Below are 25,224 nucleotides of genomic sequence, written 5' to 3'. Positions count from 1 at the left end.
TAAAGTAGCGATTCAAATTGGTCTGCAAAAAAAATACACCAAACTCCCAATTCCAAATTAAAGAGTGTCATTTATGAAAGAAAAGCAGGTTTTTCTATTTCTAAATGTTATGATTTATATTTAAAAATCGAAAACATATTTCTGTTTTTGAATCGAAATTTTTTTTTAAATGTTACAATTTAAAAATAAATATATGTCTTATATTTTTAAATCCTTGTACATACTTCTGTTTTTAAATTGTAATATTTAAAAAAATTATTTATCTGAGGAAGTTACAATGTATAAAGACTGTACATAATTAATAGTATAAATTTGAAGAAAAAGTACTATCTTGTCATTAGTTTTTGTGTTCTCTCTGTGACCAGGGGTGATTGTGAGCCCAACTCAAAAATCCTGAAAATTTCTCCAATAAAATCATTAATTATGTATTTAAAAAAATTAATGTCTTTATAAATTTAAATCCGATATTTTCAAAATATGACATTCTAAATAAATTATATGCAGCATAATTTAAATGAATAATTCTGCATAAGTTTACTTTTACCTCTAATCCCATTTATTATTCTACCAGAAAAAAATATTTACAAATGAGAGAGATGCCAAGTATAAATTCGAGTTCTAATATTTCTAAATAAGACATAAATTTTTTTATATACCTAAATGTGATCAATAATTTCTTGTAACCTTTGACCTGGGATTCCCGGAAATTTCCGGATCGCGTTTATCGAAAAATCTGGATTTTTTCCGGAGCACAATCATCTCTGTGTTACAGTTATCAAGAGCCTGGCCAGGACAAATTTACTACCGTTTAGCGGTAGTTTCACAAATTCAACTTTAGAAAAAACGGTAGATTCACAAAATGCTTTTAAAAAAGCAAATTCTAAGATTCTTCTCCCAGCCTTTTAAAATTTTGTTTTTGTAACCCCATAACAAACGATACATTGCGAGTTAATTAAGCATACACAAATAGGTAACATGAGCTTTTGCCATATTATAGCGAGCTTTTTTAAAAATTAAGTGATGAGGCACTCCCTCTGTCAAGTTTACAGGAAGGTGAAATTCGAATATTATTCTAAAACATTCTAACATTCTTCTAAATTTATTCTAACAGACTTTTAATTTTTTCTGAAACTTTTTTTTCTCTGTAAACTTTTTTCCATAAGATTCATAAGGTAAACGTTCTCATAATGAAAACCACTTTTAGTGCAAATACTATTAAATGCATGTTTTTTTTTTAAAAAAAATTCAAGTTGAAATTTAACAACGGACAATGATTTTTAAATTTAGATACAATTTTAAGCCCAAAATTTCACGATATCAAAATTATTTTTGAATATATGGGGAAAAATATAAACCAAATTCACCAGTCATAAATGATTTTTATTTGTAGTGACAATTTTTGAAAATATCTTCTTACTTTATGTGTATTATATTTTTGTGTTGATTTTTTTTTAAATATAATTTTTAATATTCACAAAATAGGTATCTCTCATAAAAACCTCGACAGACCCCTGGTTATTCAAATAAGGCAATTTGTTAAAAGATAGTAAAATGCATCGAGTTCTTCCTGTAAGAGAAATAATTCAACATTCAATGAAACAATCAATATCTCAATGGTAGCTAATACTCATTAATTTCCTTATCTTCATCAGCTTTAAAGTCTCTCATTGATATATCTAACCTAATAAAATCTATCCAAGGGGGAACAAATTCAGAAAATTTAGTCATTGGTCCCCTATAATTATCACTAGTCTGTCTGTACATATTTTCACTGGTCTTTTTACAGGTTTGTCACTCTAATCTGGAAAGAAAAAAAAATTCCCTGTGTTTTCCCTGTACATATTATACCCAATATATTAAGAGGAAACAACAGTTACTGTGCTCTTGGTGAGCTATATTGGGTTAACTATATTTATTAGTTTTAATTGCTGGAAAAATAGCTGAAATATCATGGTTAAATATCCCATAGATTACGATTTGAGTGGTCACCATTTTTTAATAGACAAAAATAAGAAAAAAAATTCCCTGTTATTTTTGGTAATTTTTAAATTCCCTGTAATTTTCAGGTTTTCCCTGTGGAATGGTAACTCTGTTAAAGAAATAAGGGACAGCTCAATATAAAAGAAATAATGCTGTAATAAATAAAAAAAATTAATATAGCTGAACTACTATCATCTTTATATATCCAACAGAATATGCTTCGAGAGGTCGGCATTTGAAAGACAAAAATTCCCTGTTTTTTTTCCAGTTCGTAATGAAAAATTCAAAATTCCCTGTTACTTTAGATGATTTTTGAATGCCCTGTATTTTCCCTGGAATGGCAACCCTGTAACACATTTTCCAGTGATCCTAAAATATTCACAGTAAAAATTTATTTAATTATCAGTACCAGTTCATTTAACTATCAGACTGTCAGTCTTAACAATTTACACTATATAATATTACACTATGTATACAAACTATGTAACAGTTTACACTATGCTCTTAACAATTTACACTATGTATGTTTACACCATGTATAGACTAGATTACATGTACGTCACTTTAGGCACAGACAGGAATGAACGCGAAACAACCTTTCCAGTTGTTTTAGGCATAGGGAGAATACCAGGGGCTCTTGATGTGCTAGGACCACTTTTTGTTTTTGCAGCCTTATATTTATTTTGCTGACTTGCACTGTAAGAGAAAATATTTTATACATAATTTAACAACTTAAAAATATTTTTTAATACAGAATGAGTTTTAAATAATTTCATATTGCCCATTAATGCATTTTATGAAAAAATTATAACTTAAACAGAAACTTACATAAAAAAAGTTATAAAATATTATAATAAAAAATTGTTAACTAATTATAAAACTTCATAATTTTTATTTAATAATTCATTTGAAAGTTGGAAAACAAGAACATTCTATTGGAGCAATTGTTTTTAAAAATATTAATTTATAAAAAATAAGAAAAATATTTTATAATTTGGTTATGAACAAATTAAATTGTTGCAATGCAATTTCACGGTTCCTACACTATTTTGAGAAAACAATATCCTGACTTTTGCAGGTTTTTCCTGACCTTTTACAATAAAATTCCTGACCCGCCGTTTCCCACTCCAACAAAACTTTTAACATTGCAGTTTCAATTAGTAATAATATGCTACTTAGTCATAAGTATCATAGATTGAATAGGATAAACACTTATATATTAAAGTGGAATTGCGTAATAGCACTTTATATCCCAAATTATATTTTCAGAAAACTTGTGAAACATATTTTTAATTATCATGATTAGATTAAACTTTTAGTGTGTTTTTGTAGTTAGATACGAAAACTATTTAAATAAAAAGATCAAGAAAATCTGTTGGATTATGGAAATATTATTTTATTTAATGTTAAGTGGAACCAAATGCATGAGTGTCGTCAGGATATAAAGGGTTAATCAAATCTGCGAGATATGTATCAGTATCCTCAAATAATATTTACTCTTAAAACATACTAGAACATTTGTTACATTAAAATATTAATTTTTAAAAATCACAATTTCACTTAAAACTGACTTTTCTTTTAAAAGATAATATTGAAATATAAAGGGGAAAAAAGTCAAGAAAAGTTAATTATATACAAATAAAAATTCATATAGAAAAATTATGCAACTTGTGAGAAAAATAAAATCATAAATATCTTTTTTTTTTCAGTATTTTTAAATTTATTTCTGTAATACTGTAAGCTTCCGGAGAAACTCAGGGGCTCCTATGTTATATAATATTTCTCAACATATTTTGTTGTTTGACAATTTCTGAATCAAGAACATCCAGTTCTGTTGCAGCAGTTTTCGTCAATTTAGATTTTCTTAATTTCAAATCCTCTATCTTTTCTTTTATTCGTTTTCTAGAAATTTCAGCTTTTTTATTCTCTTCGTTTTTTTTTTTTTTTGGCTTCTAATGCATGTCTCCATCTTGTTCTAGATCCTTTTACAGCATCTAGCATTTTTTCATTAATGTCTATATTTTTTATTCCATTTATAAATGAAACATAATCATACACACGCCTTTGTGAAATAATAGAGTCTTCATTGAGGTTTTCAACCAATTAGCTTTTATTGATTGAAAACCCCCCTTCGACTATTGCGTTACCATGAGGGAGGATAAGAACAATTTTTATAACCTCCCACAAATTTTCAAATTTTTTTTCTCCGTGCAAATATTTCGAGAAAAATGATCTAACCTCTTTTGCTGTGGATTAAACTCTAAGAAACTCTTTTGCTCATCTTTTTTTTGGCAGCATCACAAAACAGTAAAAATTCCTTTTTTGATTTTTCTGCTGTTGTTTCAGCTGCTATTGTCTGTAAACCAGTTATTCACACAAAGAGCAATAAACCTAGCAACCCTATCAAAAATTCCTTATCATTGGATAAAAAATTGCTAACAGGACAGGTTCTACCAGGGAAAGAGGAATGTTATTATGAGGAAATTACATATTTTGAATTACAGAATTTTTCCTTGAAACTTTATTTTTGCCTGTCAAGCTTTGAATGAACTGTAGTTTTTTTTATTTTCCTAACTTTATGAACATGTAAAAAAAATCCTGACTTTATGAATATGTAAGAAAAATCCTGACTTTTGCAGGTTTTCCTAACCGTGTAGGAACTCTGAATTTGTACATAGCTATTGTTCTAAAAGCTGATTTGCTGCAAAACACGTTTTATATATCTAAAGAACACTTACTTTTTTAATCTAATATTGAATTAAACAAAAATGAAGACCAGAATTTAAGTAAAACAAGTCAAAATGGAGAAGCGCTATAAGCAGCTAAAATTAAAATTGTTTTTTAACTAAACAAATTACATAAAAATGTAAGAATTTCAATAAAAACCAAACAGATTTTAAAGATACAATCAGTACTTGATAAGCGAATACACTGCCATGCTGCAGCCTTTCTGTAGTCAGGGGTTAAACCAAAAACTGACTGAGCTCAGAGGCCCCATTTTTCTTTCATAGTTTTGTTCTAAATTGTTTCTTTTTTCTAAAAAAAAATAGTCATAGTATGTATTGTGGAGGTAGTGCACTATTTAAACATTAATAGAGTTTTCATTTTTAATAAAACATTCATCCATGAACCTTTTTATCTCACCTAAAAGTATGGTAAAATAAAAATTTAAAGTAAAAGGAAAAAAAAAAAAAATTCTTGAATGGTGTATATCAATTTGGTGTAATCTTACCTTCTCCCCCCACAATTTAAACATTAATAAATAAAACATTATTAAGTACCTAAAATGATTTTTAGCCTTTCCTTTAGCATATTTTTTCTTCCGGAAATAACTTTTCTGTTTTTTATTTTGAGTGGCTTTTGCAGATTGCTTCCGTTTTTGTCCTCTTTTTTTAAATCCTTGAGGTGGTGGCTCTGCGTCTGACCAATTATCGATATCCTCAGTCATAGCAGACATCATATCTTTATCTGCCTTTTCTGCATCAATTACTGAAAACAAAACCTTAAATTAGTAAACAGGCACCTGTAAAGTACTTTATAAGCACTTAAAAAAATATTTTAAAGCACTATATACATTAACGAAATGACGGCTTTACATGATCATGATAAAATAACTAGTTTCTGACAAAGAACTCTTTTCTTGATTATATTAGCCACCATAAAAAGATGGAGAGATTTTTCTGTTTGATTGTAGAGGGTGGAAAATGAACCCTGGAATTGAGAATATTTAGTAAAATGCGGCAGAGTTGCCCATGAGAGTGTAAGAATCTCACCGAAAGCAGCTCAGTAGTCACTCTCTAGTATTTAATCAAACATGTAACATGATTGGCACTATCATACGTTACAGCCTGACGGCAAGCGAAAATGGATTGTGGTTGCATCAATTATGAAAACGTTGAACAGAACAGAAAAATCACACTTTTGCATAATAAGCAGCGAAAATCGACTTGATAAAGAAAAAAAATCTCATTTTCGGAAAGGGAAAATTAAGCACTTTTTAAGAACACCCCGTGAAAAAAAGCACCTTTAAGGGCTTTTAAAGGCTTAAGGGCACTTTTTAAGTAACGCTATGCAGCATGAGTTACTCTTAATTTATTTTTACTAATTATTGATATATACCATACATCCTGGTATATAAGTTGACCTCCAATTTTGGATTAGGAGATAACAAATTTTGGTATGATGCGTGATTGCTGATTAAAGCAAATACTGAATTATCTATTTTATTGTAAAATCTTTTTAAAATTCAAAATTTAAATAATTTTTTGGAAGGGGGAGAATAAAGGACTCAGCAGGTGAGGATGAAGGAGAATCCATTGCAGAGTGGTATTAGTATGACGACAGCGCTAACGTTGTTAGATTAAATTTTGATAATTTAAATGTGAGCTTCTAGTACATGTAGAATGAAGAATGATATTTTGAAAAGAGTGATTGAATCGGCCTCATTATTGAATTCACTAATTATCACTGAAACGAATAATCCAGAAACAAGTACATGCGAGCAGAGCTTAAAATTAATGGTTAAGACCCGTTGCTCTGAAATCATGAAAATTCAAATCAGACCACCAAAAAGGAATTACCAGTAGTTCCCATGACCTGCAAATATTGAGAAAAAAGGGCATGCTGTTTCTCTTTTTCTAAAATTTTGTTTTCAGTTTTTTGTTTCGGTTTATGTTTTCGTCGCAAATTAAATATTTCCTCATAATTATGACATAACACATTCTATGTTTTGTAATTTTTAATTTAAATTAAATTTATCAATTTAAAAAAAAAAAAAAACAAATAAAAATTCTAATTGTGATAGAAGAACTACCTTGCAAAAAAGTGCACAGACTAGTATTACATATTAGTAACAGGTCCTTCGGAACAGCAACTGCAATTTTTTTAATTTCCATATCTGAGCGAGGGGGAATCAGATGCACAGAAATTACATCTCGTTTAAAAAATTAAAAAAAAAAAAAAAAAGACAAACGTTTAAAATATTTCAAAAATTCAAAAGACAAACTTCTGAAAAATATGCCATAGGGCAACAAACACTTTGCTACATGGAAAAGACTTAGGGTGTAATTTAACACTTTGGTTAAAAATTTATTTATAAAGAAGTCACTTGGACTTTGTAGCAGGAAGAATCCACTGTAACTGTTATAAAAATAACAGGGTTGCCACAGAGAAAAAAATGGACGAAATAGTTGCTTTTAGTAGCTTAAAGCATGAAAATAGTTGCCTAAATAAGAACAAAAATTCATAAAAAATATTACTAAAATGTTGTTAATGACTTAATTGTCACATACCATGATCCATTTAGTCAAGTTGGTGGCAAATGTGATAATTTTTATATAAACGTTAATGCTCTAGCACAATTTTCCCTTTTGTCAATAATTTGTCTAGGAAATATAAACATATATATATACACATATATATTGTCAAAATTGAATACGCAAATTCGAAATTTACGCGTTGTAATATCGTAATATTATTATTTGTTCTTCTTCAAAAATCATGCTAATTTTGAAACAACATCCACTGAAAAGGCGACCGAGAAACGAAATAGACTTACAAAGGAATCTGCAGATTGAACGAATTAAAAAGTGAAGACGCAAATTTGAAATTCAAAATTTTCAAAATTTTTTATTTTTTAAGAAAAAAAAAATCAGTGTGTTCAAAAGCTATCGTGGGTCGTAGATTTTGAACCCAATTTATGCTAAAAAAAACATCGCTAGGAGTACAGAAAAGTCTCCTAATAGTCTCCTTTTCCTGAAAATAGTTGCTTTTTTAGCCTTTCCAAGCAAAAAAAGTTGCCTGTGGCAGCCCTGATATAGAAAGAAAAAAGCATACCACATCTTTCAGCAGCATATCTGGTTGTGACTTCAAGAAATCTTTTCCCGTATTTCTCATAAACAGCACGTGTAATGTGTGGGATGAGCAGCATGTCCTCCTCCGTCATGGGCATTTCTCTCGACATTTTCCTCAATGCCTCCACGTTAACGACATTGGTGTAATGTAGGTTTCTTTCAGATGCGATTGCCTTGCTCACTTCAATCAGTTCATTGTAGCAGGACTCAATCAGTTGTAGGATTTCCTTGTCCTCAACAGGAATTGCAGCAGCAACTGTAGGGTTTTTATGTTTGGTTCCTTTCAGGAAAGGCATAACAATCTAAAACAGTAAATAATAAGTCCATTAAAATGTAACTTTGAATCTTATTATTTATTGAAACACTACTTTTTATTGAGTTCCGTAAACACATTCCTCATTTCATTATTTTTCCTATCATCTTCGCATTTTTTTTATAGTCATAAAAAACCCTGTGGCAGAATCGCAGCAACATTGTCGCAGAAAGTTACGGAGTTCTTGCAGAAAGAATTTTCCTTAGAAAGTAAAAAATTTTGGTTTTCCCTTCTGCAAAAATTTTACGGGAATTTTTTTTCTCTCTAAAATTATAATTAAAATATGCCTTTTTGCGCATCGGAGGGGAAATAAATTATCGTTTATTTGAGAAGAATGAAAAAATAAAGAATATTGAAAAAAATTTCTTTTCTGCAGAAATATTTTAAATATTTTTTGCCTCCACAGTTATATTCAAAAGATGCCTTTTTCACGCATCATAGGGATAGAAATGCTCATGGTGTTTTTTAAAGTTCTTATTTGGGGGGAAAAATGGTTTTGTTTCCTTTCACGGATTTTACAATTTTTAATTACATTTTTTTACGAGATGATTTACGAAATGTAAAAAATGATCAGCGCTTTTATACACTACTAACTGACAATAAGCCCAAATGGATAGTAAAAATGTTGAATAGAACGATGCAAAAACCAAGCTTTTTGCATAGTATTTGGCGAAAATCAACATGATAAAAGAAAAAAATATCTCATTTAGGACAAGGGAATGTAGTTCATTTACCACTGCAAAAATACAATTCCAATTCACTAGTATATAAGAACTCGATTCTATGGTGGCGTACCTTTTCATAGATGAAGGTTGATAACTACTATTCCCCCACTGGTGACCTTCGAACGTGATGTATACCTTGCATGTATATCATACATACCTTGACAGAAACTCCCACTTTGATATGAACACGCCTATCTCGACAGTAACGCCCACTTCAATGTGAACATGCCTACTTCGATGGATGAGCCACATTGAACAGTTGACTTGCTATTTGTGATAGAGTCACTATCTACTTCCTAGTGTCATTGCTACGACCACACACAAAGAATAAGACATACACTCGACTGCTAAAGGCAACGCAGGAGCGACCACGTCCGTGAACTTAATACAGCTCTCACAATCAGCACTCGAAAGCACGGTGATCTTAATACAGTTCTCCCAGGTTCTCACAAAGCAGTAATGAATCAACTAGTGGTATCGGTTCATCAAATTCTATCACAGATGTAATTCTGTTGGGGGAGTACTGTAGTGTATCTACCACTACAAAAATACAATTCCACTTCACTAGTATACAAGACATGCTAGCTCGATTCTATGGTGGGGTATCTTTTCATAGAAGATGGTTGACATGGTCAAATTCTACTCTCCTCACAGGGAAAATTAAGCACCTTTAAAACACCGCATGCACCACGAAGTTTGTGGTGAAAACCAGATGAAAAAAGTGGAGTTGTGCAGATCAAAGGAAAAGTGGCACATCTGTTTGATTAAAATTTCAATAAACACTTTTTGTGAATCAGCAAAAAATTCCACAGATTCAAAAAAATTCAATAAATTTTGTGACAGAGAATGCCTTTGATAAAGAGCAGAACACAAATCTAAAATAAATGAATAACTTACCTTTCCATTTCCAGCTATCAAGTCTCTGGCTTTTTTACCCAGATAAAGGTAACTAATAGCAAGATCCATTGCGTTGATGAATAATTCTTCCTGCAGGTATTGATCGAGCACCATTTTGCGAAATAGTCTTTCAGCATCAGAGCGATTTAAATATTTTCCCTTGCCATGAAGTTCTAACTTATCATGACCAGCAGCTACGATTTTCTGAGGTTTTGCACCTATGGATTTAAGATATGTGTTAAACCTTGCACACAAAGAACATAGAAAACAAAAGAGATTAAGGAGGGGAAAAAAATTAAAACTACTAAACTCAGTTGCGCGACAGCCCACAGAGGGCCAAGGCCTATTGTGCCCATCTCAGTTTTCTTGACCTTGGGCTCTGGGGTGCAGGAGCAGATGTTCCGGTTAGATGGTCAGTCAAGCGAGGAACCCCCAGTGCTTAGTTCCCAAGCATGTTTGGTACTCATTTATCTTTAAAAAAACTAGGTTAAGGAAAATAATTGATTATAAATTTAGACAAATTAACTTTGAAAAGGCATAACCTGTTTTTCAACTCACACGGTTAAATTAGTGCTCCCTGATATTGTATGAATATTGCTAAATTAACAAATATATAAAAACATTATATTTACAAGCAGTGCATATATTTTTTTTGAAAGAGGGGCGCAAAAAAAAGTTTAGCTATCGAGGGTCGCAATGGAATAAGTTTAATATCGATCGACAATAAATTAATTATTCCTCGGTGTCATTACAACAGTAAGAATCGGAAATAAAAAGTTGTGTTATGTTTTAAAAGTAAAAAACATTTTAAATTTTGAACGCTTTGTAATTTTCAATAAAATTCAAATATGGTAGTTTTTTAACTTTATGGTGAAAAAAATATTGAAATTTTTTATATCTGTATGTAGTTTATTTATATGGAGCAAACACTTTTTTAAAAAAAAAATTTGACATGCTTTGATGAAAGAATAGTTTCTTTCGAAAAACAGAAGTGCTGAAAGAATGTCATCTAGAATTGCTGACATTTACAGATTCTTAGGTTATAATTTCAATTTTTATTGTAATTGGTAAAAAAAAAACAGCAATAAAATATCTTGCAATATAGTGATTTAGTTTCTCTAAATTACTTTTTGATTGAAAGACCCTGAATTAGAGGTCGTGTATCTTCAATATAAACAATAAATGCAAATCAAGATTAGCTTTTAAAAACTAATTTTCTTTGCTTCTGCACTTTAATTCAGTTATAGTTTATTATTTTTAAAAAGAAAATGAAATATTCAAAAGCATCATTGCATAAACAGAATACAGCACACCACTTGCTTTCTAAAAGTTTTAAAACAAATATTTACAACAAATGATTAAAAAAATTTTTATGAACGAATATTTTTCATAAAATTGATTATAAACTACCATTGCTCAATATCAAGAAAAGACACATCAAGTCTCGATCCATCATTCATCTTCTCATATGTATATTTTATTTAAAAATCGTCGTTAAACAGCTGACTCAATTTTTTGAGTTCACGACTACTAATGTTCAACTCCATAGCCATGCAATTTTGAACCCAACCCAGAAGATAAGGGTCCTGGATCTAGTATTGGGAGAAATTTGCCTTTGTGGAAGACTTTTTGATAGATCTAACCCGTATTTGCGTTACATGGAGAGGAAGACCACGAGAACCTCCCACGGTTAGCTGAATGGTAAGGGGACTCTAACCCCTGAGGATATTTCGTACTAGTACTGTGGCCGGTGCAAGCCGGATGCAGAATTCTCTCTATCCCTGAGCCATCGTGGCTCTCTCATACGAATAGTCTTGTTTTAACGGTTTCGTCAAAATTGGTATTCTTATGATGTTATTACCAGATCCGTGGTGACTAAGGGGATAGAGTGCTCACCTCCTAAGAGTCCCTTTGCCGTTAGGCTAACTGTGGGAGATTTTCCTCTCCATGTAGCGCAAATGTGGGTTACTTCCATCCAAAAGTCCTCAATGAACATGAATTTCTCCCAACACTTGATCCAGGAGTTCCCTTGTCTTCTGGACCTTGTTCAAAACTATAAGGCTACGCAGATGAACATTGGTAGTCGTAAACCCTAAATTGGACCAGCTGTTCAACGACATTTATAAAATAAAATGTTAATACCAGTTTAAATAGCTTTTGAGACTAGCAGATTTCTGACTCAATGACATCCAAAGAATACATATCAGGATAAGAATATGTATGTTAAAAATTTTATGAAAATATGTTGTTGCTTTAGAAAATGCAAAAGCTTGCAAGAGGTGCAAATTGATACCAATGAATGAGCATCAACATTTGCAGAAAGCTTAGACGCTTTTAAAACAATTATTAACTTTCTGCATTCTCACAAACTTGCAGAAAATAAACAAAAATCTATTACGAATGTCAAAATTTTATTGTTGGTGCAGGAAAGAGAACTAAAGATTCCAAGTACTTTAAATAAATAAATGCATTTATTCATCTTTTCTTTGCAGCATAAATATTTTTTTAGTCACAATCAATTATTAGGTAATTTTTTTTAATACTTAGTCGAGGCACTACTGCACTAAAAATAACACCTAAAAAGAGCATTTCTAAAATAATAAAGTTAATATTGCAGGGGTCTGTCTAGGTTTTTCTGAAAGGTACTTATTTTGTGAAAATTTAGACATAATTTGTGAAAGTAAAAATTATATTAAAAAATCAACACAAAAATATGGTAAAAATAAGGATTTATCATTTCTTAAGGGATACAAAAATAATATTTTAAGAAAAAGTATTTTGTGAAATTACCGTTTTTCTAAAGTAGAATTTGTAAAGGTACCCGCTAAACCAGGGTTCATGATTATGTTGATTTCTTTTAAAAAAAATCAGATTTTTTAAAATTTAAATTGGGTTTTTTTAAAAATTTAAATACACTGTAAGAACTTTGATTTATGACTAAAAAATTTTATAAATGTTTAATCAAAATTAAATTAATATTAAAACTATATTATAAGAATATTTTAGAACCCTAAACAACCTAAAACAATTTTTCATTATAATAAATAGCTTTGAATGCATAGCAACCATTTTGAAACAAATGCATGTTTGAAATTTAAAGACCAGATGAAATAGAGAATTTAAAGAATACTTTAACTATTAAAACAAAGTTTCAATTACCAAACCATAATTTTAATTTAAAACTGTGATTTCTTTTCTTTTTCTCTTGATTTTTAAAATGACAAAATAAATGTAACAGATTGTGTTTATAAATGTAGTCATTCATCAAAAAATAAATCAATATTTAATCTATATAGTTTTATATCAAAATATTCATTTTTAATCCTATATCAAAATAGATAAGTTAAGCTAAAAAAAAATTTTTTTTTTAATTCTATGTACTCATTGAAATTTTTTTTCACTAATTTTTTTTATAGAAAATCTGATAATGTCAAAGATACTGGAAACATATTATGAGAAAAAAATACTTAAATGTTTACTTTAATCTGTACTTTCAATCTCAAGAATCAAAAGATTTTTAATAATGTAATTTCAAATGTGCTGGTATTTAACGCATACCAAGAAAGTAATTTCGTTAGCTAAATGCAGCAATAATAAATTTTAAAAATAATGCAGCAATTTATTTAAAATAAATTTTATAACTAAGAAAATAAATAATAAATGTATCAATAATTTGAAACACTGTTTTTTAACTTTTTAAATCAGTTTATATATATAAAAAATCAGTTGATTTAAATCAACAAACCCTGAGCTAAGCAGTAGTAAATTTGGCCTGGACAGACCCCAGTATTGGTTCTAATATTTTACACATCCTAGAATACTTGTTAAATAATAATCACGTCATCAACCTCAAAACTAAATATTATTTTACAATTTAAAAGAGAAATTTACCTTTGTAAATGTCCACAAAGTATGGCATAGTAAAATTTTTTCTACTTTTGTGATCAACTATAGCAGCCACACACTGTATAATGAGTTTGGCATCAGCGGTCATGTCACGCATCTCAAATATTTCCTGAAAATAATTCATAGTCAAGTAAAAATTCTGAATCATTTAAATCAAAATTCACATTCATAGAACAGCTCATTCTATAGGAATGGAAAAAAAAAGATTAAAAGTTTTGTAGGTAACAGAATGTTTAGCATTGTCAGGGATGAGATTATCCAAAAGGCAAAAAAGCTGAATTTCCACGATAGTAAATTTTACCCAAGCGCAACCCTTTAATAATAAATTCCAGACAGTTTAAGGTAATAAATAATGTGTTGACATACAATTGTGTACTAATCTATTATTATATAAATGATTACATTGATACTTAACATTTAGTGAAAATAAAAATTACCAATTGAAAAAATAAAGCTGGAAATTATATTTTTCCTCAGTTCACATAAGAGACAATTATTACTTGAAAAACTACCTGGTTTAGCAAATTAAAACTACTGAGAATATACATTAATATTTCATTTCTTTTAATAAATACTGTTATGTGATTTATAGCAAATATATCAGTAATATTACTTTTTAAATTATATTGGGAAAAAAAAACTTTAACAATGAACCAAATCATTATGTTCATGTTATAGTCTAATCTAACTACAGCCCTTTGAAACATATCAATAACAGTGAAGTAGAAATATATAGTAACTCCTTAACATACAAAAATTGGTATTTTAGTTTGAAAAATTACATGACAATCAGCAACTGTTTAGATAATTGTTTTTTATTTGATAAGAATTTTGCATTTTATAGCATAAATAACAGCAATTACAAATAAAATTTTGATGATGAGTTAACTCTTTTAACTATTAACTCTTTTTCCAACAAAAAAAAATTAAATTGAATCCCTTTTTAAGTTATTGCTTTTGTTTCCTATATCTTTTATGTTTGCTATATTTAGTCGTTAGTCCATCTTCAAACATCTTGTGACAAATCCTATTTTTTCTTCTTTGCAAGCACAGAATGTAAGTTTTGAATATATTCCCTTCCAGTTTCTCTGATGTTGTAACACTTACATATACTAATAATTGTCGTTAGAAAAACAGTCACCTTTATAGTAACTAATAAAAAAGAAAAAATTTACTTCTTACAGGAATCGCGATAGTTGATCTTAAAACTGCGTAAATATGAATAACAATTATGGATTTTGAAATTGCATGAATATGAAACTAGATATACTATTTTGAAAATGAGAAAATACAAACTGCGATATACAAATGCGACGCGTAAATACAAATCAAGATTCATAATTTTTAGATCGCGTAAATGCGAATCATGATGCGTAATTTTCAAATTGCATAAATAAGAATCATGATGAATAATTTTTAGAATGCGAATCCCAATGCCTTATTTTAAAATCACGTATAAATACGAAAATCAATGTTTGATCTTATAAACCGCATGAGCAAATCAAGACATTGAATTTTAAACTTGCGTGAATACGAATCGCTACATAGGTTTTTAAAAAGGTGTAAATACGAATCACAATATCGGATTTTTAAATCTCGTAAATAAGAATTGCAGCGTACAATATTCAAATCGCGTGAATAAGAATCCCAACACGCAAATATGAAAAGCTATGTTTGATATTAAAATCGTGTGAATAAGAATCGAGATATTAGCAGATTCCAGGCTTGGTACCTCTAAGAGGCTTGTCAGAAGCGGCTTCGTTTGAACTACAAAAATCGGATCTATCTGGAGGGCGGGTAAAAAATTCTGAAAATCTTACCTGCTGCGAGTAAAAGGGGAGAAAATAGCTAAAATAAGTAAAAATGAGAAAGGATTGGTAGCTATGTATTGGTATTATGTAGTTTAAATTTTCTGTTTCTCTTTGAAAATCGGTGAATTTTCTGAAAAAGCGGAATACTTATAAAAAAAAAGGGAAATTTTTAGAAAAATCTGAATTTTTGATTAAAAAGCTGAAATTCAAAAGAGATAAAAGTGAAAAAAGCGGAAAAATCTCATCCCTGCATTGTGTAACTCCAAAAAAAGAAAAAAGGGAGCTTTATATTCTACATTTTTAATTTTCAAAATTAAAAATTTGCATAGTTTTGATAACTGTGTGATTTTGGTAAACTTAACAATGGACAATTACAGCATCTCTTTATTTATTATCTATTCTTTATCTATGCTCTCCTGAAACCGAATATCTAATTGTTTTTTTCCTCAAACGTTTATCTATATAACTATTAAATACTTAAATTGGCCAAAAAGGCCTCCGTAAGTGATGCAATCAAAAGCCATCCCAATTTATTCACAATTCGTTAAATTATTTTCTTGGTCTTTTTTCCATCAAAACATGTAAGTTATGTAAAAGAAGAAAAAAAAACTATGGTAAATATAATTTTTTTAATTGCAAAAAAAAAAATATCCTTTTAACACTAATAGTTGAAAGTAGAGTTGTTTTCTATTAAAATAGAAATTAGTCAAAACGTTCACAGATTATATTTCAATGAATATTTAAAACAGATGGTAAGTATTCTTATATGTTCTGCAGCAAGTGACCTAAATACCCTTAAAATATTACATTTTTTAAAAATCTAAAATGAATATACAAGTCATTTAAAATTGCAACTATGATCAGTTATTTTAAAGGATAAATAATGCTGCAAAATTATGTTACATAGATAATATTTGTGCTTAATTAATGGGCAAAAAACTTCAATAAAATTATCAAATAGTATGAAATACGAATAAAGAGCAATGATCGTTACTTTATCATTTTAAATTCAATGAAATGTGGAATAACAGATAATTTTATTTTAATTCTTCTGTTAATTAATTACGTATCAGCAAAATATTACTTTTATGTGGGAGAAAAAGTCTTAAAATTGTGGCAGCTCAGATCGAGCTCAATTATAGGTAGCAAAAATTTTATTCTGGGAGGAAACAGGTTCATATCTGGCTGCCGATGAAATATGACACCAATTATTCGGTTCACTGCCCAGTCACAGTTGGTTTCCTCAACTTTTGTAAGGACCAGAAGTGGGCTATACAAGGTCAACCACCATATGCTTAAGTGGAGGGTGGCGACTGCTCATTGACCAAAATGACGATTGTTTTGGCTGCTCGGGCATATATTCCCTGTTTTAGATGACACGTTTAGACTGTTCACTGCATTAATAAATCATTTTTATTGAAAAAATCCCTTGATTTCAATAATGTCTACTCTGATTAGAAATTGTTCGTATTATAAACGTGACTTAAAGAAACTTAATAGGCAATAAAAAATTAAATTTTTTATAACGACAAAGTTTTTGCAGAGAAAAAATAAATAATAATAAAATTATATAAATAGTCTATGTATAATTGAAGTTAGATTGTATTTAATCCACATAACATTAATTGAACATTATTAAAAACAAAAACACAATAAACAATTAAAATCAATAAGATTAACATCAAAATTAAAATCAATAACTATTAACATCAATAAGATTGCAAAATTTAATTGATTGATACTAATTTAAAAAAAAAAAACATTTTTAACACCAATTATCAAACCGTCCTGCAAACCATTCATATTTACTTAAAATTAATCCATATTTATTCAATTAAGTCAAAAAGAAGTTATAACTAAAAAGCAATTCCCTTGATTCACACCAAGCAAAAATAAATAAATTATAAAATCCTATTAATAATCCCTAGCTATTAATTAAATAATCCTCAAATATAAAACAAAGCTGCAAGAAAACAAACAAAAATCAAAATAGAACTTATTAATTAATAAAATAACTTTTCGACAACTGAATCATTCTACAATAAATTTAAAAAAAAACTTAATTATTAAAAATATTATGCAAATAATCTGTATTAATTAAAATTAAATCATTATCAACTGATGAACGTTTTTAAGAAGAAAAGGGGAAGAAACGGAAAAAAAAAGAAAAGAAAAACTATAAAAATGCAACACTTTAAGATCTTCTATTTAAAAAAGAATCATAAAAAAGATGGATGAATAGATAGAAATTATGATAGCAAAATCAAGAAATTAATAAAAAAAAACTTATTTTAATGATAAGTACCAACCAATATAAAAAGAAACTAATAAATATATAAGTTAATTGATGTTATTCATTTCTTTAAAGAGTTAAGCCAAATTATAATAAACTAATGATTTATTAAAACCACCAAATTAACTAATATAAAACAAAATTAATGATAAAAAAATGCAATATATTGAATACCATTAAAAGTTGAAAAAAAAGAAAATGACAAAAAGAAAACTTTAGAGTCAAATTAAATAAAAACAATACTTAAAAATTATAAAACTGAAACGATAGTTAAAAGCTGTAATAAAAATATTAAAACTCGGGACAAGGTAGGATATAACGAGATCAACTGAATTAAAGAAAGATCTTTAATCTTAAAACTCAGAAATATGAACTAATTTATTGAGTATGCAATTTATAGTGGAAAAACTTTAATTGTAGCGGAATTAGAAATGTAATACTTGTAAAAGGAGAAACCTGCAATATGCTTCATGAAATAACAGTCAGCAACTAATAATAAATAATTGTATATTTATATATTATATATCTTTTCATTTCTTTTACTAAACAAAAAAAAACATATCATAGAAACAGATGATTTTTATCAATAGCAGATGTGTTTTCACATCTGGCAAATCTTGCAAATGACACTGCAAATTTAAAGAATCGGAAATCATTCAATTAAAAATATTGTTTCTCTCTTGAATTGATATTAAATAAATAAACATAGCAGACGATAATAAAAAAAACGTTTTGTTCCTAATAATTAACGCATTATTCTAAATAACAAAACAATCAGTCATAAAAAAAATCAAGGATAACAAAAGTTAAAATTAAGAAACAAAAATGGATTTTAAAAAAAGAAGAAAAAAACCTAACATGCTAATACTCTCAAGTTTCCAGCTTGAACATCCAATTGACAATCAGAACTTCTAAACAAAACTCAGTGGCACGACAGCCCATAGAGAACCAAGGCCCATCTCATTTTTCTTTACTTTGGGCTCTGGATTGCAGGAGCAGATGTTCCGGTTAGGTGGTCAGCCTCAAGCAAAAACCTCAGTGTTTAGTTCCCAAGCATGCTTGGTACTCATTTATTGAGCTACTGAAGGGATGAAAGGCTGAGTCAACCTTGCCTGGAGCGAGGATCAAACCCAGGCCCTGTGGCAGGGGAACGTGAAGCGCTACCATTCAGCAGAGCGTCATATGAACTTCAGAAATCAAAAACAATAACTTAAGAATAATAGCATATTGAAGTTACACTTAATGATCGCTGGACCAGGAAAAAAATCTGATATATTTTATGTTGCCATCATAAATTACCATCGAAAACGGAAAAGTGAAATCCCGTAATTGGGCAGGGTGGCAAATTCCCTCACAATTTATTTATTTATTTCAAATGGCAGAGGTAATTGACATGAAAAAGCAAAAACATAGGAACAAAACGAGAAAGTAAAAAGTCATTTCCTTAGGAACGCTCTTGCTTCCCAATATCGCTCGGTAGACGACGACCCGCGGAGGGCCCTGCAGCACAGGATGTGGCTGCCATCCAAAACAGCTTGGCTCATGCATAGAGAACAATAGGGATCAGGTGCCAGCCCTAAACGAAACAGGTGCGCGGCAAGGCAGTCATGTCCGGTATATAGTCGAAACTGAGCCACCGCTTTGCAGCAGAGCCAGTCTGGAATGGTGTTCTGTCGAAGATCTCTCCACACTTTGGTTTTTACCCTTTCTGACAATTGATGGTGGAAATCCCCATTGATTTTTGATCTAATAATCCTTTTTAAAGTTGAAAAGGGGACTGGGCTACTAAGAGCTTGGAGAATTCTTGTGCCTCACAATTAAAATTAAGTTTTCCTCTAATTTTTCTTATGATTCTCATTTTTCATGACAGTTCCCGGACAGTCCCCTACTGCTTAAGAATCCTATTAGTTCTCAGTAACAAAATAAAGCATTTTATTTTCTTCTCTTCTTTTACTGGAAACTTAATTACAAAGCATTTAAGAAGGAAAAAAAAAGATGAATAAGCCCCTGCTTAAACTGAGAGAGAAAAAAGAAAGTAAAAGAAACCTTAGAGAAACAGTTATCGCATGATGTCCTGGGATCATTAAGGCACAGTTGCCTCTCAAATATTTCACCAAAATATGCCAGCATCCACACTCTCCGACAATCAGTCTTGTTCTCACAGTAGTGGACCATTCGAAAGAGATTGTCAAAATGTGTTGCCCAAGAGTGTTTATTATCAACATCCTCTGGAAAAAAAAATTTAATTTTCAGGAAATAATAATTTTTTTGGATATATTCTAGACTTTTTTTGCAACACAAAAACTAAGACATCAAGTATTTAAAATACTTTAGAGAATAAGAATAGTGGGAAATATTTTTCAAAAAATAAGCACATTGGCCATATTTAATTTTTATGAAAATTGACAGCATTTTGAAGATAACTTTAAAATGCCGTTAATTCGAGTTTCTCAAATAGAACAAAATTATCAGACGCCACTAAATACATACCTGCTGACATTGGAGGAATAAAATAACAGAGCTTTTACTAGCGACATTTTTTAGGCTAATAATGCATAATCATGTAAATCAAAAAGAAAAATTCGAAATTGGAAATAATATAAGCACTTACATTTAGTGTAGTAAAAGATATGTATATGAATCTGTATCTAAAGAAGATTTTTTTTAAAACATTATTTATAATTTTTTAAACCATTAACTCGCAACATACTGCAGTAATGACCATAGAACCATCTGTTGAGGAATAAGATAAGTATTTTTGCCATCTGCAGATATTTCATCACCAAATTTTTTTTTATGTTTTTAATTTCAACAAATACAGAGAAATTTGAGAAGATATGGGTAAATAGGAGATAGTCGTAAAATACAGGAGCCTTCATTATAAAACTAGGAGACTTGGCAGATATGCAAGTATAATTAATGGCGATTAAAAAATCGTTTGCAGATTATCACTTTTTGTTTCGTTTAAAATGCGCCTCGTGTTCAATTTATAGTAGTGTTTAAAAAATAAATATGGAATTATGAAGAATATTTCATAATATTCCGAAAATAATGCCCATTTCTTAAAATTTTTCATTTTAGAATTTAAGCTGGTAAAGTTTAACGCTGTTTTAAAAATGCTTAACAATGTCAAAATTTTTAAAAATTTTGTTTAAATCCTAGCAGCTAAATAACTTGGGCCTATATTCATGAATCTTGGCTCATTAAGGGTCCAAAGGACCTTTATTTTCTGATATTGGCTATATAGAACTTTCCGATTCACCGGGTATTTTACAGCCACTTTACAACCAATATCAGGCCTACATAGAATTGTCAGATTCACCCAATACTTTATATATACATATCAGGGTGCGTAGCCACATCTTTCAACGATTAATAAGCACCTTTTAAGTACTTTTTAAGCACTCAAAAAATATTTTTAAGCACTATATACATTAACAAAATACAGAATAATTTTCGAAGACTTTACATGATCATGAAAAAATAACCAGTTTCCGACAAAGAACTCTTTTCTTGGTTCTATTAGCCATTATAAAATGATCAAGAGGTTTTTTAGTTTGATATCAGAGGGTGGAAAATGAAGCCTAAATTGAGAATATCTTACAAAATACAGCAGAGTTGCACATGAGAGTGCAATAATCTCACCGAAGCCAGCTCAGTAGACGCGCAAGTATTTAATCAAACGTGTAAAATGATTGGAGCTTTCATACGCTATGGGCCGACAGTAGGCTGAAATGGGTTGTGATTGAAAAAATTGTGAAAATGTTGAATAGAACAATGTGAAAAGCACGCTTTTTCATAATACGTGGCGAAAATTGACACGATAAAGAAAAAAAAATCTCATTTTCGAAAAGGGAAAATTAAGCACTTTTTAAAAACGCTACACACCTTGTCCATTATTTAGCCAATGCAGGTTCTATATTGGCCAATGTAAGCCCTATTATAGACCACTCTAGGACAAATATTAAAANATAAGCACCCTTTAAGTACTTTTTAAGCATTCAAAAAATATTTTTAAGCACTATATACATTAACAAAATACAGAATAATTTTCGAAGACTTTACATGATCATGATAAAATAACCAGTTTCCGACAAAGAACTCTTTACTTGGTTCTATTAGCCATTATAAAATGATCAAGAGGTTTTTTAGTTTGATATCAGCGGGTGAAAAATGAAGCCTAAATTGAGAATATCTTACAAAATACAGCAGAGTTGCACATGAGAGTGCAATAATCTCACCGAAGCCAGCTCAGTAGACACGCAAGTATTTCATCAAACATGTAAAATGATTGGAGCTTTCATACGCTATGGGCCGACAGTAGGCCGAAATGAGTTGTGGTTGAATAAATTGTGAAAACGTTGAATAGAACAATGTGAAAAGCACGCTTTTCCATAATACGTGGCGAAAATTAACACAGTAAAGAAAAAAAATCTCATTTTCGAAAAGGGAAAATTAAGCACTTTTTAAAAACGCTACACACCTTGTACATTATTTAGCCAATGCAGGTTCTATATTGGCCAATGTAAGCCCTATTATAGACCACTCTAGGACAAATATTAAAAAATCTAGACATCCCAATTATTGGTCCCTCGGTGCATGTCCTTATAGAACCCATATTGAGCCAATTTCAAACCTAACTGGGGCCTAAGGTAAAATTGTTAAGAAAGTTATTCAAAAATAGTTTTTGAGAAAGTAGCCACTGTTAAAAATGTGTCTCTTGACTGCTAGAATTGGATAGTATACTGTGGAAATTTGGAGAAAAAATAACTTTTTTAATGTAACTTAAGAAATGTACAATATAAATCTAACAAAATAATAACAGTTGCAACACCTGTAAGAGTTGAAGATAGATGGACAACAAAATGTATTAATCTCTTAAACAAATGTGTTCCAGCTGAAGACAGAAAAAATAAAAACCATTTCATACTCATCATCATTCTTTTAAGTCGATGCATATCTTTGTAACAGTAGAATAAAATACACCAGGATATTTCACCATCCCTTCCTGCTCTTCCTGATTCCTGATAGTATCCTTCAATAGACTTTGGTATGGAATGATGGATTACAAACCTCACATCAGGTTTATCAATACCCATGCCAAATGCTATGGTGGCACATATCACCTAAATAAAGAGCAATTACTAACCTCCATACAGATGCATTCAACACACCACTAGTTACAAATCACTATAAATATTGAAATAAAAAATGGACAGGTCAAATATCTTTTTCTAAACAATTAGTTTAGGGAATCTGCAACTGTTTTCCCTTGCAAATTTAGCAGGTAATTTGTAACTAAGACAAAAGGACATTGATATTTTTATTGCTTGTTATCATTAAATTGTTATTATAGTTTATTTACGTCACACTAGAGCTGCAGAATGTGCTAATGGCGACGGTCAGGGAAACATCCTTGAGGATGATCCGAAGACATGCCCTCACAATTTTGGTCCTCTGCAGAGGGGATGGCACCCCTGCTTCAGTAGCTTGATGCCCTGCAGGCGAAGTCGAGCACTTTACGGTAGAACAGTTCAACACGGATTGATTCCGCACAACCTCGGTCTCTTTGTAGACTGATCCAAGCGGACACCCACCTGTATATTGACCACAGCCAGTGATACTTGACTTCGGTGTTCTACAATCATTCCACTGTGGGACATCATTAAATTGTAATTGTACATTATGTTTGCATTTGATTGCACAATTTTAAAGGGTTGCCACTCAAATCTGGAAAAAAATTCCCTGTTCATATTATACACAATATATTAAGAGGAAACAACAATTACTCTGCTTTTGTGTGAGCTATATTGGGCTAGCTATATTCCTTAGTTTTAATTGCTGGAAAAACAGACAAAAATAAGAAAGAAAATTCTCTGTATTTTCCCAGTTTGTAAAGAAAAAAACAAAATTCCCTGCATTTTTCCTGTTATTTTAGGTGATTTTTAAATTCCCTGAATTTTCCAAGTTTTCCCTGTTCTCCCTTTGGAGTGGCAACCCTGTAGTTTTTAAATAGAATGGAAATTCATGTAAAATAGCTTTATATAAATTTTTACAGGGAACAAAATAACAAGTTTACTTTGAATTTGTCATTAATCCAAGCTTCTTGTACCTCTTCTCGATTATTAATGCCAGCGTGATAAGCTGCAGATTTAATTCCACTTTTAAACAGCTCCGCAGCTACAGCATCACAGTCGTTTCTGAAACACATTTTTATGAGACGAATGAAGTGAAAGGAAATTTTATTTTCAATACATTCTTACAAGAGAATTGCAGGTAAAAAAAAAAAACCTTACCTGGACAAACAATATACTATGCCACTCATGTTTTTGAATTTGGACTTGATAAGCTCTATTATATCCTTAACAACAGCTTTCGTTTTTTGCCTCACTTCGTACTTCAAATTAGGCCGGTTGAAACTTTGTAAAAACCTGAGTTAAAAAAAGAAGCTATGCATAAATATTTACATTAATATTTCACTCAAGTGCAGTTTCTCTCCTAATTACCTAAATGTATCCATACAACTTTCGAGAATATTAAAAATGTGTCATATCTTGTTGCTACAACATATCTGCCAACATTAGATAAAATAACGGAGAAATAAAATAACAGAGATTTTACTAGCAACATTTTTTAGGCTACGAGTTAAGTTTCGATACATCATGCTTAATCATGAAAGTCAAAAAGAGAAATTCAAAATTGGAAATAATATAAGCATTTACATTTAGCGAAGTAAAAAATATGTATAAGAATCTTTATCTAAAGATTTTTTTAAACCATTAGCACTCAACATACTGCAATGCTGGTAATAGCACCATCTGTTGAGGAATAAGAGAAGTATTTTTGCCATTAGTGGATATTTTATTTCCAAATTTTTTTTTATTTCTTCAACAAATACGGAGAAATTTGAGAATATACAGGTAAACAGGAGATAGTCGTAAAATACAGGAGTCTTTGTTTAAAAACAGGAGACTTGGCAGGTATGGTTACAGTTTTACCAAAGGGCAGAAAATGTATAGTTTACAGTAATATCTAAATTAACAGAATATAAAAAGTTTGGAAAACAAATACATATTACCAACAGAAAACTCAACGTTCAAACAAAACTTCTTCCTTCTAATATATCAGAAATGTCTAATGTGATGATATTCATTGCATGTCTTCCCTCTCGACCTCTTTTATTTATTATCTATTAATATTTTAGCACTTTTACTTTGATTTGAGTTTTGATTTGAATTTTAAAATTTATTTAATCTTATCTTCTTTCTCATCTAATTTTCTGATTTTGATCTTTTTGAAATAAGCTCTAAATCCTTCCAGAACATTCTACATTTTTTAAAAGTTTATCTATAAGTAGAGGTTAAACGTAATTTCAAGAATGAAAAATGAGATTATAACTTTTTTTTATGGAAGTAGACATTCCTTTCAATAAGTTATCTTGCAGATG

General features: G+C 30.0%; 1 protein-coding gene across 2 annotated transcripts in view; it reads right to left on the bottom strand.

Moving 5' to 3' along the window:
• Nucleotides 1-1,241: 1,241 nt before the first annotated feature.
• LOC107439561 (ATP-dependent DNA helicase Q1) overlaps nt 1,242-25,224 on the bottom strand; it is a 63,761-nt gene continuing 39,778 nt past the window's right edge. For both annotated transcript variants that reach the window (XM_043053478.2, XM_043053479.2), the window contains exons 16-24: nt 24,074-24,208; nt 23,857-23,977; nt 22,708-22,903; nt 19,824-20,005; nt 13,659-13,782; nt 9,768-9,985; nt 7,816-8,134; nt 5,262-5,469; nt 1,242-2,676 (exon numbers count right to left, since the gene is read on the bottom strand). In XM_043053478.2, the coding sequence (XP_042909412.1) occupies nt 2,529-2,676; nt 5,262-5,469; nt 7,816-8,134; nt 9,768-9,985; nt 13,659-13,782; nt 19,824-20,005; nt 22,708-22,903; nt 23,857-23,977; nt 24,074-24,208 (1,651 nt within the window). In that variant the 3' untranslated portion in view covers nt 1,242-2,528. The remainder of the gene's footprint in view (nt 2,677-5,261; nt 5,470-7,815; nt 8,135-9,767; nt 9,986-13,658; nt 13,783-19,823; nt 20,006-22,707; nt 22,904-23,856; nt 23,978-24,073; nt 24,209-25,224) is intronic.

This window comes from Parasteatoda tepidariorum, chromosome 6 (assembly GCF_043381705.1).
Source record: "Parasteatoda tepidariorum isolate YZ-2023 chromosome 6, CAS_Ptep_4.0, whole genome shotgun sequence".
NCBI lineage: Eukaryota > Metazoa > Arthropoda > Arachnida > Araneae > Theridiidae > Parasteatoda > Parasteatoda tepidariorum.
The sequence above is the reverse complement of the archived record's forward strand: the minus strand, read 5'-3'. Positions and strand labels throughout refer to the sequence as shown.